The sequence below is a fragment of the Salvelinus fontinalis genome, chromosome 23, assembly GCF_029448725.1.
Source record: "Salvelinus fontinalis isolate EN_2023a chromosome 23, ASM2944872v1, whole genome shotgun sequence".
NCBI classification, from domain to species: Eukaryota; Metazoa; Chordata; class Actinopteri; order Salmoniformes; family Salmonidae; genus Salvelinus; species Salvelinus fontinalis.
In genome coordinates, this window is record NC_074687.1 from 30,125,097 (window position 1) to 30,141,359 (window position 16,263).

The 16,263-nt window shown below is 42.4% G+C and overlaps 1 protein-coding gene across 1 annotated transcript; it reads left to right on the plus strand.

Moving 5' to 3' along the window:
* Window positions 1-5,228: 5,228 nt before the first annotated feature.
* On the plus strand, window positions 5,229-15,348 carry LOC129821102 (sterol 26-hydroxylase, mitochondrial-like). Its single transcript, XM_055878399.1, has 7 exons — window positions 5,229-5,463; window positions 6,615-6,812; window positions 9,715-9,878; window positions 10,127-10,293; window positions 10,630-10,711; window positions 11,040-11,252; window positions 13,767-15,348. Exons 1-7 carry the CDS (start codon window positions 5,265-5,267, stop codon window positions 13,887-13,889), a joined length of 1,146 nt encoding a protein of 381 aa, XP_055734374.1. The 5' UTR covers window positions 5,229-5,264; the 3' UTR covers window positions 13,890-15,348.
* The last annotated feature ends 915 nt before the right edge of the window (window positions 15,349-16,263 follow it).

Sequence of the window (16,263 nt, forward strand, 5' to 3'; positions counted from 1 at the left end):
AACGATCTCATAGTCAATACAAAGACCCTCTTATATTACGTGGGATTCAAAAGGTAAAACAGGAAATTGACCAGATTTATAGAGAAGAAGTAGAGAAAAAGCGTAGGTTCCTGAAACAACGATATTATGAAGCAGGCTCAAAGGCAACCAAATTACTAGCATGGAGACTCAGGAAACAACAAGCACAGAATACCATTTTTAAAATAAAAGACCCCAAAACAAGAAAGATCACATGCAAATTAGATGAAATACAGAATGCATTTGAATCATATTACACAAATCTGTACAAGCAGATGCACAGACAATAGAGCACTTTTTGAACTCACTTGATCTCCCCTCAATTGGGACAGAGCAAAATGATAGGCTAACTTTAGAAATATCCACCGAAGAAATTAATAAAGCAATATCTCAACAAAAAGTCAACAAGTCTCCAGGCACTGATGGCTTCCCTTCAGAATGGTTCAAGACCTTCAGAGAACAACTAACACCTCTACTTAAGGCCTGTTTTAACTGGACTCTACGGGAGGGGGGTCTTCCACCGTCATGGAGAGAGGCCATCGTATCTGTAATCCCAAAAGAGGGTAAAGATAAGAAAGAATGCAGTTCATATAGACCTATCGCAATTCTTAACACAGATTATAAACTATATGCATCAATAATAGCCAAAAGAATGGAGAACATAATCCCAGAATTGATTGACGGAGATCAAACTGGTTTCATACAAAATAGGCAGACACAGGACAATATAAGGAGAACACTACATGTCATGGACCATATTACTCAGAATAAGACAAGTGCAGTATTAATCAGTCTAGATACAGAAAAAGCATTTGATTCAGTGGGATGGGATTACCTATTCCAAGTTATGGAAAGATTTGGTTTCAACAAAGAAGTGATACAGTGCATCAAAACACTGTATTCATGTCCGACCGCTAGAATAAAGATAAATGGACATTTGACACGAACGATAAAATTAGAGCGAGGGGCAAGACAAGGCTGTAATCTTTCACCCACGCTCTTCTCCTTGTACCTCGAACCATTAGCACAGGCAATAAGACAGGACCCAACCTTAGAGGGAATAACAATAAGAGACAGTGAACATAAGATATGCATGTATGCGGATGACGTTCTGTTATTCCTTAAAAACCCAGGCTCAAGCGTACCTAGATTGATGGATGTTCTACAAACATTTGGAACATATTCAGGGTATGTGCTTAACGTACACAAGACCCAAGCCCTAGTATATAATTATACCCCACAGGAAGAGCTGAAGAGTAGGTATAACTTCACCTGGACTTCTTCATCCATTAAATATCTTGGAGTATACCTACCAAAAGATACACCCAAACTCTATTGCATGAATTACGATCACATCAACAAGAAAATATATGATGACCTAGACAGGTGGAATATGATGACCTAGACAGGTGGAATATGATGACCTAGACAGGTAGAATTCACTTCCCTTAGATCTTAGTAGTAGAATTGAAACAATCAAAATGAACATCCTGCCGAGGTTATTGTATTTTTTCCAATCACTGCCCATAGAAATCCCACCTAAACAGTTTAGGGAATGGGATAAACGGATATCAAGGTTTATCTGGAACAGTAAGAGACCAAGAACTAGATATACAACATTACAATTACCAAAAAACGGTGTGGGTATGGCCTTACCAAACCTAAAAGATTATTATGTGTCAGCCCAATTGAGACCCCTGGTTTGTTGGTGCAATTCAGAATACGAATCCAAATGGAAAGACATTGAGACTACTTTGACAGAGATACCCATATAGTCAGTTTTGGGAAATAAGGACATCGTAAAAGAAAAATACAATAGACAAAATCAGTGGATTAATTTCTCTCTGAAGACATGGTTTAGGGTAGTTAAGCAAAATAATTTAGACAGAGAGATCAAACTGCTAAGTTGGCCCGCATACGACCCCAGCTTCATCCCTGCAACTCAGGACAGCAGATTTAAACAATGGACGCAGAAAGGCATCACATCATTCAGTACAATTATAAGGAATGGGAACCAAGTACAATTCAGTACAATTATAAGGAATGGGAACCAAAACAAGATTTTTACAGATACCTACAAGTCCGACACTATTTCTTAAGGGAGATAAAAGTGACTGACCCTCGAGCACCTCCAAAATTAATCCAAGTATTCACTAACGCATACAACTTGGAGTAACAAAAAAACGATTTCAAATCTCTACTTGGGTATTCAATCCTCAAAGAAACATTCTACAAACTATATTAAAAAGAAATGGGAGGAGGAACTTAACATTGAAATAACTGATGAAACATGGTTGAACATATTAGAGACTCAACAAAGCTCCACCAACTCAAGGTCATGGAGAGAATTCTGTTGGAAGAATGTTATACGTTTCTTTATAACACCTAAACTGAAATCAAAACAGACTGCCTCACCACACCCTTGTTGGAGAGAATGCGGTCTATTGAGGGCGGACCACTCTCATATCTTTTGGTCCTGCCCCGCAATCGAAACTTACTGGGGAGAAATAATATCTAACATTGGAAAAATAATGGGATTTGACATAGAACCAACATTCATTTCTTTGTACTTGGGTGAAATACCAGATAACTTACACAATAGAGAAAAGTACCTCTTGAAGGTCCTACTGGCAGCCAGTAAAAAGGCTATCACTAGGAAATGGCTACAAAAAGACCCTCCCACAGTGACACAATGGATAGACATTGTAGAAGAAATACACCACATGGAGCGTATGACCTTTGCTTTAAGAACTCAACAGGAGAGAGGTCAGGAATACTGGGAGAAATGGGTTTCATACTTGGAAAAGGTCTAATTTCAAAGATGCTAATGTAACTAATATGATGATGAAGGTATGAAGTGCACTGTAACTGCCAGATCATTTTTGTTCTTTTATTTTACTTTATTTGTACTTTCTTTGTGTTCCTACAATAAAAACAAAGTATAAAAATAAATAAAAAACTCAGCATGATCCATCATGTCGTGCTTGAACCAGTGTTGTACTAGCAAAGGATTGTGGTCCATTTGGGGAATAGGTTAAAGAGATTATCTGGTACTTTTGAATACTTTTTAGTCAGTAGTTCTGAAAGTAGCGCTCACAAGTCAAAAGTGGTCCCCGAAAAACAGCGTATTACGTCACATATGTGCAGATATCTGCACCATGTCATTGCTCTCTCTCCTGCTCTGCTGTGTGTGCATTACATTTACATTTAAGTCATTTAGCAGACGCTCTTATCCAGAGTGACTTACAAATTGGTGCATTCACCTTATGACATCCAGTGGAACAGCCACTTTACAATAGTGCATCTAAATCTTTTAAGGGGGGGGGGGGGGGTCTGAACGATTGCTTTATCCTATCCTAGGTATTCCTTAAAGAGGTGGGGTTTCAGGTGTCTCCGGAAGGTGGTGATTGACTCCGCTGTCCTGGCGTCGTGAGGGAGTTTGTTTCACCATTGGGGTGCCAGAGCAGCGAACAGTTTTGACTGGGCTGAGCGGGAACTGTACTTCCTCAGTGGTAGGGAGGCGAGCAGGCCAGAGGTGGATGAACGCAGTGCCCTTGTTTGGGTGTAGGGCCTGATCAGAGCCTGAAGGTACTGAGGTGCCGTTCCCCTCACAGCTCCGTAGGCAAGCACCATGGTCTTGTAGCGGATGCGAGCTTCAACTGGAAGCCAGTGGAGAGAGCGGAGGAGCGGGGTGACGTGAGAGAACTTGGGAAGGTTGAACACCAAACGGGCTGCGGCGTTCTGGATGAGTTGTAGGGGTTTAATGGCACAGGCAGGGAGCCCAGCCAACAGCGAGTTGCAGTAATCCAGACGGGAGATGACAAGTGCTTGGATTAGGACCTGCGCCGCTTCCTGTGTGAGGCAGGGGTCGTACTCTGCGGATGTTGTAGAGCATGAACCTACAGGAACGGGCCACCGCCTTGATGTTAGTTGAGAACAACAGGGTGTTGTCCAGGATCACGCCAAGGTTCTTAGCGCTCTGGGAGGAGGACACAATGGAGTTGTCAACCGTGATGGCGAGATCATGGAACGGGCAGTCCTTCCCCGGGAGGAAGAGCAGCTCCGTCTTGCCGAGGTTCAGCTTGAGGTGGTGATCCGTCATCCACACTGATATGTCTGCCAGACATGCAGAGATGCGATTCGCCACCTGGTCATCAGAAGGGGGAAAGGAGAAGATTAATTGTGTGTCGTCTGCATAGCAATGATAGGAGAGACCATGTGAGGATATGACAGAGCCAAGTGACTTGGTGTATAGCGAGAGTAGGAGAGGGCCTAGAACAGAGCCCTGGGGGACACCAGTGGTGAGAGCGCGTGGTGAGGAGACAGATTCTCGCCACGCCACCTGGTAGGAGCGACCTGTCAGGTAGGACGCAATCCAAGCGTGGGCCGCGCCGGAGATGCCAAACTCGGAGAGGGTGGAGAGGAGGATCTGATGGTTCACAGTATCGAAGGCAGCCGATAGGTCTAGAAGGATGAGAGCAGAGGAGAGAGAGTTAGCTTTAGCAGTGCGGAGCGCCTCCGTGATACAGAGAAGAGCAGTCTCAGTTGAATGACTAGTCTTGAAACCTGACTGATTTGGATCAAGAAGGTCATTCTGAGAGAGATAGCAGGAGAGCTGGCCATCTTGCTAGTTGTCACTCAAATGGCAAAGGGCTAAGGCTCATTGGCTAGAACTCAAATCGCTAGGGGCTGGCCCACGTGGGACCACATTTTAGGAAAATGGAGCAGCACTGCTTTCAGAAAAACAGTTGCTTTCAAACTAGGGATTTTGTGGCTAAATGAGGTAAAATAGTTATTCTGGTCATAGATTATTTCCATTACAAACCCATTGACACATCCAGCTCAAATCGATTGTGTCACTTTTTGCACACAACAATATGTCAGTGGTACATCACTCTGTCACAAGTTGGCACAACAAGTTGAAATTACAGGTAAAGTGGCATAGTGTTGGTTTTCAGTGAATTTATCTAAATCACAAATCTGCATTTCCTGTGGTGGGGAAAATTCTAGGCAACAAAAGATTGATCAAATGAAGATCCTACCTCTGTACATAACAAGTTGTCTAAGGTAGAAATGTTAGATTAAATGGAGCTCAGTTACAATGGAAAACAGCAGACATGAGGGTTTGCCTACCTATGTGTGTTTTGCATGTTCTCTCTGAAACAGTTCTTCTTTGTTTCAAAGTACTATACAGTACATCTCTTCTCCATGTTAAAGCATGATTCTGTTTGTGTCTATACTACAGGATGGGTGCTCAGTGGCAGCGGATCAGAAGTATCCTGAACCCGCGGATGCTGAAGCCCAAGCATGTCTCAGCCTACACCAACGCCATCAATGACGTTGTCACAGACTTCATAGACAAGGTGGCATGGCTCAGGGAGACCAAGGGAGAAGGGGTCATGGTGAACGACCTGGCTGGAGAACTCTACAAGTTTGCCTTTGAAGGTTAACAGAGGAAATGACTGTCTGTAATACTTTTCTAGTCCCCATCAGTTTCAAATCTGGACCTCTAAGCCAGTTCCACTGCTTTTTAAAATGATTCTGTTCTAATCAGGGACCTAATCAGGGACCACCAAGTGGGTGCAATTAATTATACGGTTGAACAGAAAACCAGAAGAACTCCAGACCTCGTAGGGTAAGATTTGAATACCCCTGGTCTAGTCATTAAAAAGGAAAATCTTAGAACAATCGAGGAACTGATATCTGCTTCATGAAGTATTAAAAAGCTGTCCTCATCATGATCTTATAATTATGTCATTTTGACTCTACGTTCTGGCACAGGTGCAAGTGTTTCTGTGTCTTTGGTATCTGTTTTCTGTGAATTGGGAGAAAGGTGTGAATGTGAAAGGACAAGGTGCATTGTGAGGGTTGTGGATGGCTATATCTGTTAGAAAGGGATGACCTTGAAGTAATTGCATAGTGATCTTTAGCCTTGGCAGTTGAGGAGATACTGAGTAGCTGATCGTTTGACTACCTTGTTAGGTAGGCAGTTCTTATTATAATTTTGAAGGACAGTGTATTCATTTGGTCAAGGGCAGCAGAGATGAAAAATGTTTATCTGGATGTTCTAGGTCACGAGTCAAACTCATTCCACAGAGGACAGTGTCTGTGGGTTTTTTCTCCTCCCTTGTACTTGATTGATGAATTAAGGTAATGAATTAGTGAAGAACTCCCCTCACATGGTTGTCTAGGAATTTAATTGAAAGGAAAACTCAAATACCCGCAGACTCTAGGCCCTCCATGGAAGGAGTTTGACACCCTTGTTCTCGATACATACTATGGTCTTTGCTCGCATATCGCGATTGTATGATGTGACATCATCACCGTCATACACTCTGTAAACTGCCATCCTGATGCTGTAATGTACCCTTTAACCTCACATAATGTCCTCATACTCATGATCTGGTCCTAAAGAAACAAACAAGTAATTCATAGGTTATAACTGTGTAATTACCCTTTTACCATGCACTTTCTAAGTAAATCACTGCTAATTTCTCTAACGGCATTGAATTTGATGCCTTTGGATATCAATAAAGTGTAGATCTATCTAATCTATATACAATTAAACTGCTACCGTTGTTTGTCTCTGTCCTCAGGGATCTGTTCTGTGCTGTTTGAGACCCGTATGGGCTGTCTGAATGAGGAGGTTCCTGAAGAGACCCAGAAGTTCATTGTTTCAGTAGGAGAGATGTTTCGCCTCACCCCCATCATCGTTCTCTTCCCCAAGTCCACCTGGCCCTACCTCCCCTTCTGGAAACATTTTGTGGCTGTCTGGGATCACCTCTTCAAAGTTGGTGAGTGATCCAGAAGCCTTGATTTCCAGAATGAATCATGCTATGTTTCACATTTGCGCAGGAATTAGTTTTGCATCACATGCTCCATCACGTATAGAAAATAGTTTAAAAAGGTACACAGTAAAACTTCACAACGTAACACATCATCACATAGCCATGAACTTAAGTAACCTCTACTACATGTAAGTGAGGGGTGGGATGTCAAATCAAATTTTATTTATATACCTCAAATTTTATGTAGGGTATATTTGGAGGACACTCACTCATTTCGCATGTGAAACAAATGCAAATGGTACAAATGCAAATGGTACAATGTGTTAATGTTGTTGATGTTATGTTACATCATTAACAACAATATACACATTGCACACTTTCCGATGTTGGCACTAAGACCGCTCTCAACGAGCTGTAAATGGCCATAAGCAAACAAGAAAATGCACATTCAGAGGCAGTGTTTCTCGTGGCCAGTGAATTTAATGCAGGGAAACTAAAATCTGCTTCATGTAATTTTTACCAGCATGTCACCTGTGCAACTATAGGTGACAAAACCCTAGATGACCTTTATAGAAACGTACACAAGACCCTCCCTCGCTCTCCCTTTGGCAAATCAGACCATAACTCTATTCTCCTGGTTCCTACTTACAAGCAAAAACTCAAACAGGAAGTACTAGTGACACGCTCAATACGGAAGAGGTTTGATGAGGCGGATGCTAAACTACGTTTTGCTAGCACAAACTGGAATATTTTCCGGGATTTATCCAATAACATTGAGGAGTTTACCACATCAGTCACCGGCTTCATTAATAAGGTCCTCGACAACATCATCCCCACAGTGACCGTACGTACATACCTCAACCAGAAGCCATGGATTACAGGCAACATCCGCACTAACCTAAAGACTAGAGCTGCCGGCTTTCAAGGTGTGGGACACTAATCCGGATGCTTATAAGAAATCTCGCTACCACCTCCCGACAAGCCATCAAACAGGAAAACCAACAATAGAGGACTAAGATCGAATTCTACTACACCTGTAGCGGGGCTTGCAAACTATCACGGATTACAAAGGGAAACCCAGCTGCGAGCTGCCCAGCGACGCGAGCCTACCAGATATGCCACATGCCTTATATGTTCGCTTCATGGCAAGCAACACTGAACCATGCATAAGAGCATGAACTGTTCCAGAGGACTGTGATCTCGCTCTCTGTAGCCGATGTGAGTAAGACCTTTAAATAGGCCCCTCGGGTGTGTGCTTAGTCCCCTCCTGTACTCCCTGTCCACCCACGACTGCGTGGCTGCGCACGACTCCAACACCATTATCAAGTTTTCTGATGACACAATGGTAGTAGGACTGATCACTGACAACGATGAGACAGCCTATAGGGAGGAGGTCAGAGACCTGGCAATGTGGTGCCAGGACAACAACCTCTTCCTCAATGTCAGCAAGACAAAGGAGCTTATCGTGGACTACGCGAGCACGCCCCCATCCACATCGACAGGGCTGTAGTGATCCTCAGAAAGGTCTAAGGCTGCACCATTGAGAGCATTTTGACTGGCTGCCTCACCGTTTGGTACGGCAACTGCAAGGCACCCAACCGTAAGGCTCTACATGGGGTGGAGAGTACGGCCCAGTACATGACTAGGGCCAAGCTCACTGCCATCCAGGACCTACATACCAGGCGGTGTCAGAGCGATGCCCAAAAAAATCATCTTAGACTCCAGCCAACCAAGCCATAGACTGTTCTTGATGCTACCTCACAGCAAGCGATACCAGTGCACTGACTTTGGAACCAACAGGACCCTGAACAGCATTATACCCCAAAGCCATGACTGCTAAACAAGGCTGCTAAATAGCTAATTAAATGGCTACCCGCTGCTGCTACTGTCTATTGGCTATCCTGTTGCCTAGTAAATTTAATCCTACCTAAATGTACATAGCTACCCCTGCACATCGACTCTGTACTGGTACTCCCTGTATATAGCCATATTAATTTTTACTCGTTATTGTTATTCACTGTTTATTTATTCCTTGTCACTATTTATAAAAAAATATCATCTTTAACTCTGCGCTGTTGAAAAAGGACCAGTAAGTAAGCATTTCACCGTTAATCTACACCGTGTTTACGAAGCATGTGACATAACATTTGATTTGATTTCTCATGTAAAAGGAGTGAGTGCCCTCACATACACTACAATACTGTCTCCTTTAGTTTCAGCAGAGGTTTCAAAAGTTCAATGGCTGTGTTTCAGCTCTAAGCAAATCAAACAGGTGCACTGCTCCTGGCTAGAGACTTGCCCCAATAAGCAAAGTTCACACTGACAATCCTTGGCTTGTTGGGTTGAGCTCAGGGTGCATGATAGGCTGTCATATTACATTGTAGTATATCGCCATCTAGTGGCAGATATCCTACATGAGCAAAAATAACATCCCATCATGACTCAGGTCCATAGCAGGGGTGAAGTCTTTTCTCGATTATTCGCTTCCTCTCCTTGCCTCCTCCTCAGATCAGCAGAGGGAAGTGAGGGGGGAGAAGAACATACAATGCCCTCCTCGCTCTTGTTTGATGGTTTGAGAAGAAGGCGAGGATGCAAGTGTAAAGGATGTCACACTGCTTGCTTAGCCAGTCCTACTTTCTCCTGATTCAGCTAATTATGAGGCTTGAACACAGGACCTCTCACTTGCAAACACCTGTAACTGCCCTCCTGAAGCGTCTTACCCAGTTGTACCACTGAAACGCAAGCTATTCTGCAGAGCAAGTGGGACACTTCAGGCTGAGGAGTGAGTTTCACAGATCCCTATCTGCAACACAAGGAATTGAGAAAAGACTTGAGACTCACCCTAAGCATCTATATTGTCTTTGTGCTGATTGCTATATCCTCTGACCTCTGCTCTCTCCCCATGCAGCGGAAAAGCAGGTGCGTCAGAAGATGGAGGACATCCAGGAGAGGGTGCGTCTGGGCCAGCCGGTAGAGGGAGAGTACCTCACACACCTCCTTGTCAGCGAACAGATGTCTGTCACTGAGATACTGGGCTCCATCACTGAGCTACTGCTGGCTGGGGTCGACACGGTGAGGAGGGGTGTGTGTGTCTTAAAATACCAGTGAGGAGCTGTTTCACAGGGTGGAAACAGGTGGGGAAGGGGGCATTTTTTTCTTAATTTCAGCCACTTTAGGTTGTGATTTGTTGAATGAACGTTTGCAACATAACCACATTAGCTACCTACGTCATGTACAGTTACAACAGCAGCATAACGGTATCAGTACAATATTATTAGCTTACAACCTATTCCTATTGTAATTGTTTTTGGATGCTCCAGACGTCCAACACCATCTCGTGGTCTCTGTACCACATGGCCATGGAGCCAGAGATCCAGGAGAAGCTGTACCAGGAAGTGATCAGTGTCTGCCCGGGGGACAAGGTGCCTACTAGTGATGACATCGCCAGAATGCCCTGGCTTAAGACTGTTGTCAGGGAGACACTACGGTACGTTGTTAGTCATCTGTCATCCCCACTCAGGTCATTTTCAGTAAATTCACTAATTAATTAAATGAATAAGGGGTTATTAAAGTTATTATATTCATAATGAGGTCTTCATAATTAATTATAATGAGTTGTTAAATTCATTATACGCCAATGTGCTTATGTATAGTTTTTTTTTTTTAAATGATTGATTTCTTGTTAATTAGTCAAATGGAGCCAATCCCTTTCTCTCTCGAAGATGTACCACATAGCGCTATATTTTAGCATGAACTCTGCAGTCGAAACAAACTCCACTACACTCTCCACTCCTAGTGACTTTCTTGTATACTCCCTCCTCAGGATGTACCCAGTAGTACCTGGAAATGCCCGCATCAATGTGGAAAATGAGATAGTTGTGGGAGACCACCTCTTCCCCAAAAATGTGAGTTTTACTTTTGTCATCTTGTACTGTTGGAAATGGTTGCTGTTGGTGAACTGAACTACTTTTCTTTTCATCCTGTATGTAGAGGAGATCCGATCACACGTGTATATTCAGTTTTATCCAGAGATATACATGCACTTTCACCATTCAATATTTTATTTAGTTCAAATCCAAGGTAGAGTTTTGGTTTGTCAATATCGCTCATACCAGTATATACAGTATACGACTAATCAGAGTTAGAGAGCGACTATGTTTGACTGTTCTCCTCTCTTCTGTCCTCTCCCTCATCACTTCTCTCTCCTCCTTTCTTTCCATCTCTCTGTTCCAGACCCTGTTCCACCTGTGTCACTATGCCGTGTCCTATGACCAGACAGTGTTCCCGGAGCCCTATGCCTTCCTGCCAGAGCGCTGGCTCCGTGGGGGCCAGGGGGAAGACAAGAAGAACCAGCATCCCTTCGGCTCAGTGCCCTTCGGTTTCGGGGTCCGGGCCAGCCTGGGCCGGAGGGTGGCCGAGCTGGAGATGTACCTCATCCTCTCAAGGGTAAGACTTCCAGGCCTGTTCTGTAGTTGTATAGTACTGTTATAGCATCAGCTACCCCTGCAGTAGCTACCCTTCATTAAACAGCATTCTTCTGTTGTTATGTAGGACTGTAATAGAGGCTTGGGATGCTGACCACTTGTTACGAAGCTAGATTTTCTGCATCTGGTAATGGTCAGGGGTCAATACAGCATCCTCTGTCTATAATACAGTTCCTACACCAATTTTCATATTTCATTTGACAGTGACTGTAGAGCAGGGGTGTCAAACATACGGCCCGCGGGCCGGAACCGGCCCCCAAGGAGGTTCGATCAGGCCCGCAGGATAATTTGAAAGTGGAAAAAATGCATAAAAGACATGGAATTAATATTTTTAATTCGCTGCAATTCATGGATTATCCGCTAAGGGGCGCACTCTTTCCATCAGAGTAGAAGACAAGCCGCATCACTGAGACAGACTGAAAACAGCAGACGGTATCAATGCGCCATCTGCTGCTTGTTACGACGTTGTTAATACCTTGGTCTCTACCTCTCCGCTACACCCTCATTAGCCAAAATGTCGTTATCCAAACGGAGAAAAGTAGATAAGGAGTGTAGAATTTTCAAAGAAAAATGGACCACGTCCTATTTATTTACAGAGATGCACGGAAAACCTTCGTGCTTGGTGTGTTTGCAACAAGTTTCGGTATTGAAGGAATATAATATTCGACGCCACTACGAGACTCATCACAACGAAAAATATGACGGCTTGCAAGGACAACTGAGAAGAGATAAGATTAACGAATTGCTGGCGGGTCTGAGGAAACAGCAGTCAACTTTCATCCAGAGCCGAGAAGTCAGTGAAGCAGCGGTAAAAGCCAGCTACCAGTGTGATGCAGATTTGAAGGGCAAATTTGCCTCTGTAGGTCTGGACAGATTTTATCAGTATCTACTACCAGGGTACCCCAAATTAACAGCCCTGGCTGCTAAAATTTTGTGCATGTTTGGGACAACCTACCTTTGTGAACAAATTTTCTCAGTGATGAATATCAATAAAACAAAAATGCGTTCAAGGCTCACAAACAAGCACTTAAATGACATTCTGAAAGTGACAGCTAGTCAGGACATGACACCTGGTGTTGATGCACTTGTACAGGCCAAAAGATGCCAAGTTTCAGGAACAAATACAAGTCCAGACTAGACTAACACCTTTAAAATGCTGCCTTAGATACTGTTTGCATTGAAAGAATACAGCTCTGTGAAGATGAATCCTTACTGTGGTGATTTAAAAAATGTGCACTTTAATGTTAGTCAGCAGCTTCAAAACAAAAGTTGTGTGATGGAATTCTACTGTTCATACAACTCCATACATTTTCAGTATGTATTGTATGTGTATGTATGTTTCATGTATGAAGTTTACAGATTTACAGGACAGGCGAACACTTTCTTCATTACACATTTAAAATCACTCTCCTTAGTTTGTAAGGTGTACGCAGGGATTACATTTAGATTTTATATGCGTATGTGTAAGTGGTTTAAAAATTCCTTTCTTTAAAAGTCTCATTTAATCTTAGTGCATTACTATATTTTTCAGTACCAATTAAAGTTTTGTGCCTTTGTACAATCAGTGGGATCAGTTGCAATGCATATTTGTGAATGATAAAAGTAAATTGCACATTTGTCTAAGGAAATATGAGGTGTTTCATGAAATGTTTTGTAAAAGGATAGTTCATTAAATTTCAATATTTTCCTAATGTTCTTGTGCTTCTTTACACCAAAACAAAGGAAAGACATGATATTTTGGTTATTTATAGCAGAGTATGGTATAATTTTAATGGTCCGGCCCACTTGACATCTCCCTAGGCCGTATGTGGCCCACGATGCGAAATGAGTTTGACACCCCTGCTCTAGAGGGTTGAGAGGTTAAAGCTACAGTAAGTTTAACCTACTGTTTAGCCCCAAAACCAGGACATTGAGTAAGTTAGTTAGTGTTGCTCTAGTCTGTAGTAACAGTCTTGTAGAATCTGGTTCAACTTGTTGTGGTGTTCCTCTGTTAGCTTTGGCATTGGAAGGAAAACATGGCAGACCAGACCTTCACCTTTGGTCTTATTCATCCCATCTGGATACATGGTGATACCATGAATCTGTCTGCCGGCAAGGAATATGTAATCATTAACTTAACTTGGATTGTTGGAAGGAGTTGTACTTTCAAACCTCCAGCCTTTCAAATCCTGTATAGTGTTCTCATGTTGTATTGATTGAGACAGTTCAATAATAGGATAAAACAATGACTTTCACATGATCTATTTACTGTAAATGTTTCAACTGTCAAGACACGTTGTGATATAACATTGTCATTCATTTCCCAATTAGGAGAGTTCATATTTCTAGGTTATTGTGTAATTCATGAGTTTTTGTTCCTTTTATCTATTATGTACAGTATATATCTTTCCATTGAACACATGGATAGCTGATATTCTCTCAGACTAGGACAATAACATACTAATGTCAACATGTTTTCCTCTCTCTGTCCTCCCAGTTGATAAAACACTATGAAATACGCGCAGATCCTGCCAGAGCCACAGTTAAGCCAATCACAAGATCCCTTCTTGTCCCTGCTACCCCAATCAACCTGCAGTTTATTAATAGGACAGTCCAGTAGCAAGAGGAACCAATGGCAGCAGAAGGAATTTCCCTATGAACCACATTAGTATCAAAGATTGTATATTATATTGACAAGATAGACAAGTGACCGCTGTGCCAATGGAAATATATGTCCACAAAGATGGAGGAAGACAGATCAGGTGAGGCCATTCTAGCCAATTAAAGGGCGTGAATGTGTGTTATGTGTGTGAACAACAGGCCAAAGAGATAGAGGACTCATCTTTGTATCTGTTCTATTATATATTTATTTTTGTTATTTTCTTTACCCCTTTTTCCCCCCAATTTCGTGGTATCCAATTGGTAGTTAGTCTTGTCTCATCGCTGCAACACCCATACGGACTCGTGAGAGGCGAAGGTCGGGAGCCGTGCGTCCTCTGAAACACAAACCAACCAAGTCGGACTGCTTGTTGACACAATGCCCACTTAATCCAGAAGCCAGCCGCACCAATGTGTCGGAGGAAACACCATACACCTGGCGACCGTGTCAGTGTGCACTGGGCCCGGCCCGCTACAGGAGTCGCTGGTGTGCGATGGGACAAGGACATCCCTGCCGGCCAAACCCTCCCCTAACCCGGACGACGCTGGTCCAATTGTGCACCACCCCATGGGTCTCCCGGTCGCGGCCGGCTGCAATAGAGCATGGACTCCCAACTCATAGGAATTCCCACCCAATTGACTACTTTAAAATGGTGGAAGCCCTCAAAGGCAATGTCCATGCTAAAGCATATACTATATGCCAAAGCGTATATCTGTGATGAGTCTTCTATCTATCTATCTCTATGACACAGGCACAACTCAAAGTAGCCCGAAATGCCACGTGCATCCACTTATCAGTGCATTCGTAACAACTGAAGCATCAAGAAACAAATATTTAATCAAATAAGCATCAATTAGCAAACATTTTTTTGATGACCAAATTAGACACTCTGATTGGCCTCCATACAAACATTCCTTACTTTGTGTGCTTATTTTCATGGACAGATTTTGGGCAGAGTATAACTCCGCTTCATCTCTGTTAGTATACACACTGTGTAAGTCTTCCTGTCACCAAGCAGTTGTTAATGGACAAGTCACTAAGTGTACTACTTTACCTCACTTAACTTTCCCATGCCTTAATAATAAGTGACCCACAAATGTATACCATCATGACCACAACACTACGAGACCACAGTAAGACCCTGTTGTTGACAGTGTGTCGTCATTATTTTAACATTTATTTCTGTAGATAGGTTTAATTTAACAACTGTCTTGCTCCAGGTGAGGCTGTGTGTTTGTTGCTAATAAACACTGTTTAATTTGTATGTTCTTTTTAAAAGTTATATGATTTTAAAATGTATTTTATGTTATGACAAGGAACATAATATTATAGATGTATAATTACCTACAAAGTTATGCTGTTGATTCAGTATTGAAGATGTTCTAAATGAATGTAACACAATAAAATAGCCTTTTAGACAGTTTTGTGATGTATTGGTGTACTTTTCACAGAGATTTCTTTTGAGGACATTCTCTAGTATTGCAATGATTGATAAGACAGTTTGCACTTTGCCGGATGAAAGCTGGCTTAAGTCCCAAATGGCACCCTATTCCCTAGTGCACTGATATTGACCAGGACCCATAGTGGATAGGGTGACATTTGGGACGCTGGCCTTTAGCCTCAACACTACTAGAGATGCTACTGTGGAATAACAGCTTGTACTGCTGGGAATCTTCAATAATGAAGTTTCGCAATTCCACAGTTCCACTATTTGTTTTACTGCTTTACTCACCAATCTGTAACAGTATGATATTACACTGTTGTTACACTGGCATAAAGCTACTGTAATATAACGTGCCACAGAAAAGGGTTGTGGCTAGAGAGAGTACAGCCATGACCGGAAGTGACTTTTCATAGCAGGTTAGGAGAGCATTTTAGCTAACCCTAACCCTTTTCCTAACTTTAACCTAAGTCTCCTAACCTGCCATGTTAATTATCCTAACCTGCCACGTTAATTGTCCTTACCTGCTACAAAAAAGTAACTTCCGGTCGTAGCTGTACTCCATTTAGTCAGAACGACAGAAAAAGTGAGATTTTCTCCACCAAGCATGGTGACTTCAAGCCGTGGATAGTAAGACTAGATTAATCTTATGCATACTGAAGAGTCTTTTATCACAAAATATATTCAGTAAAAGTCCTGTCATTCATGTTTCCCTTGTATTCAATTCAAAAAACATTTATTCCCTAAGAGGGAACTTCATGAGCGGTGACGGGGTGATGCATACAAGACACAACAACATAGCAAAATGGAACACAAAAACATTAACAGTATAACAGATTAGATTAGAAGCAATCTATGCAATCACAGGCTATATATAAACAAATCTATTAAAAC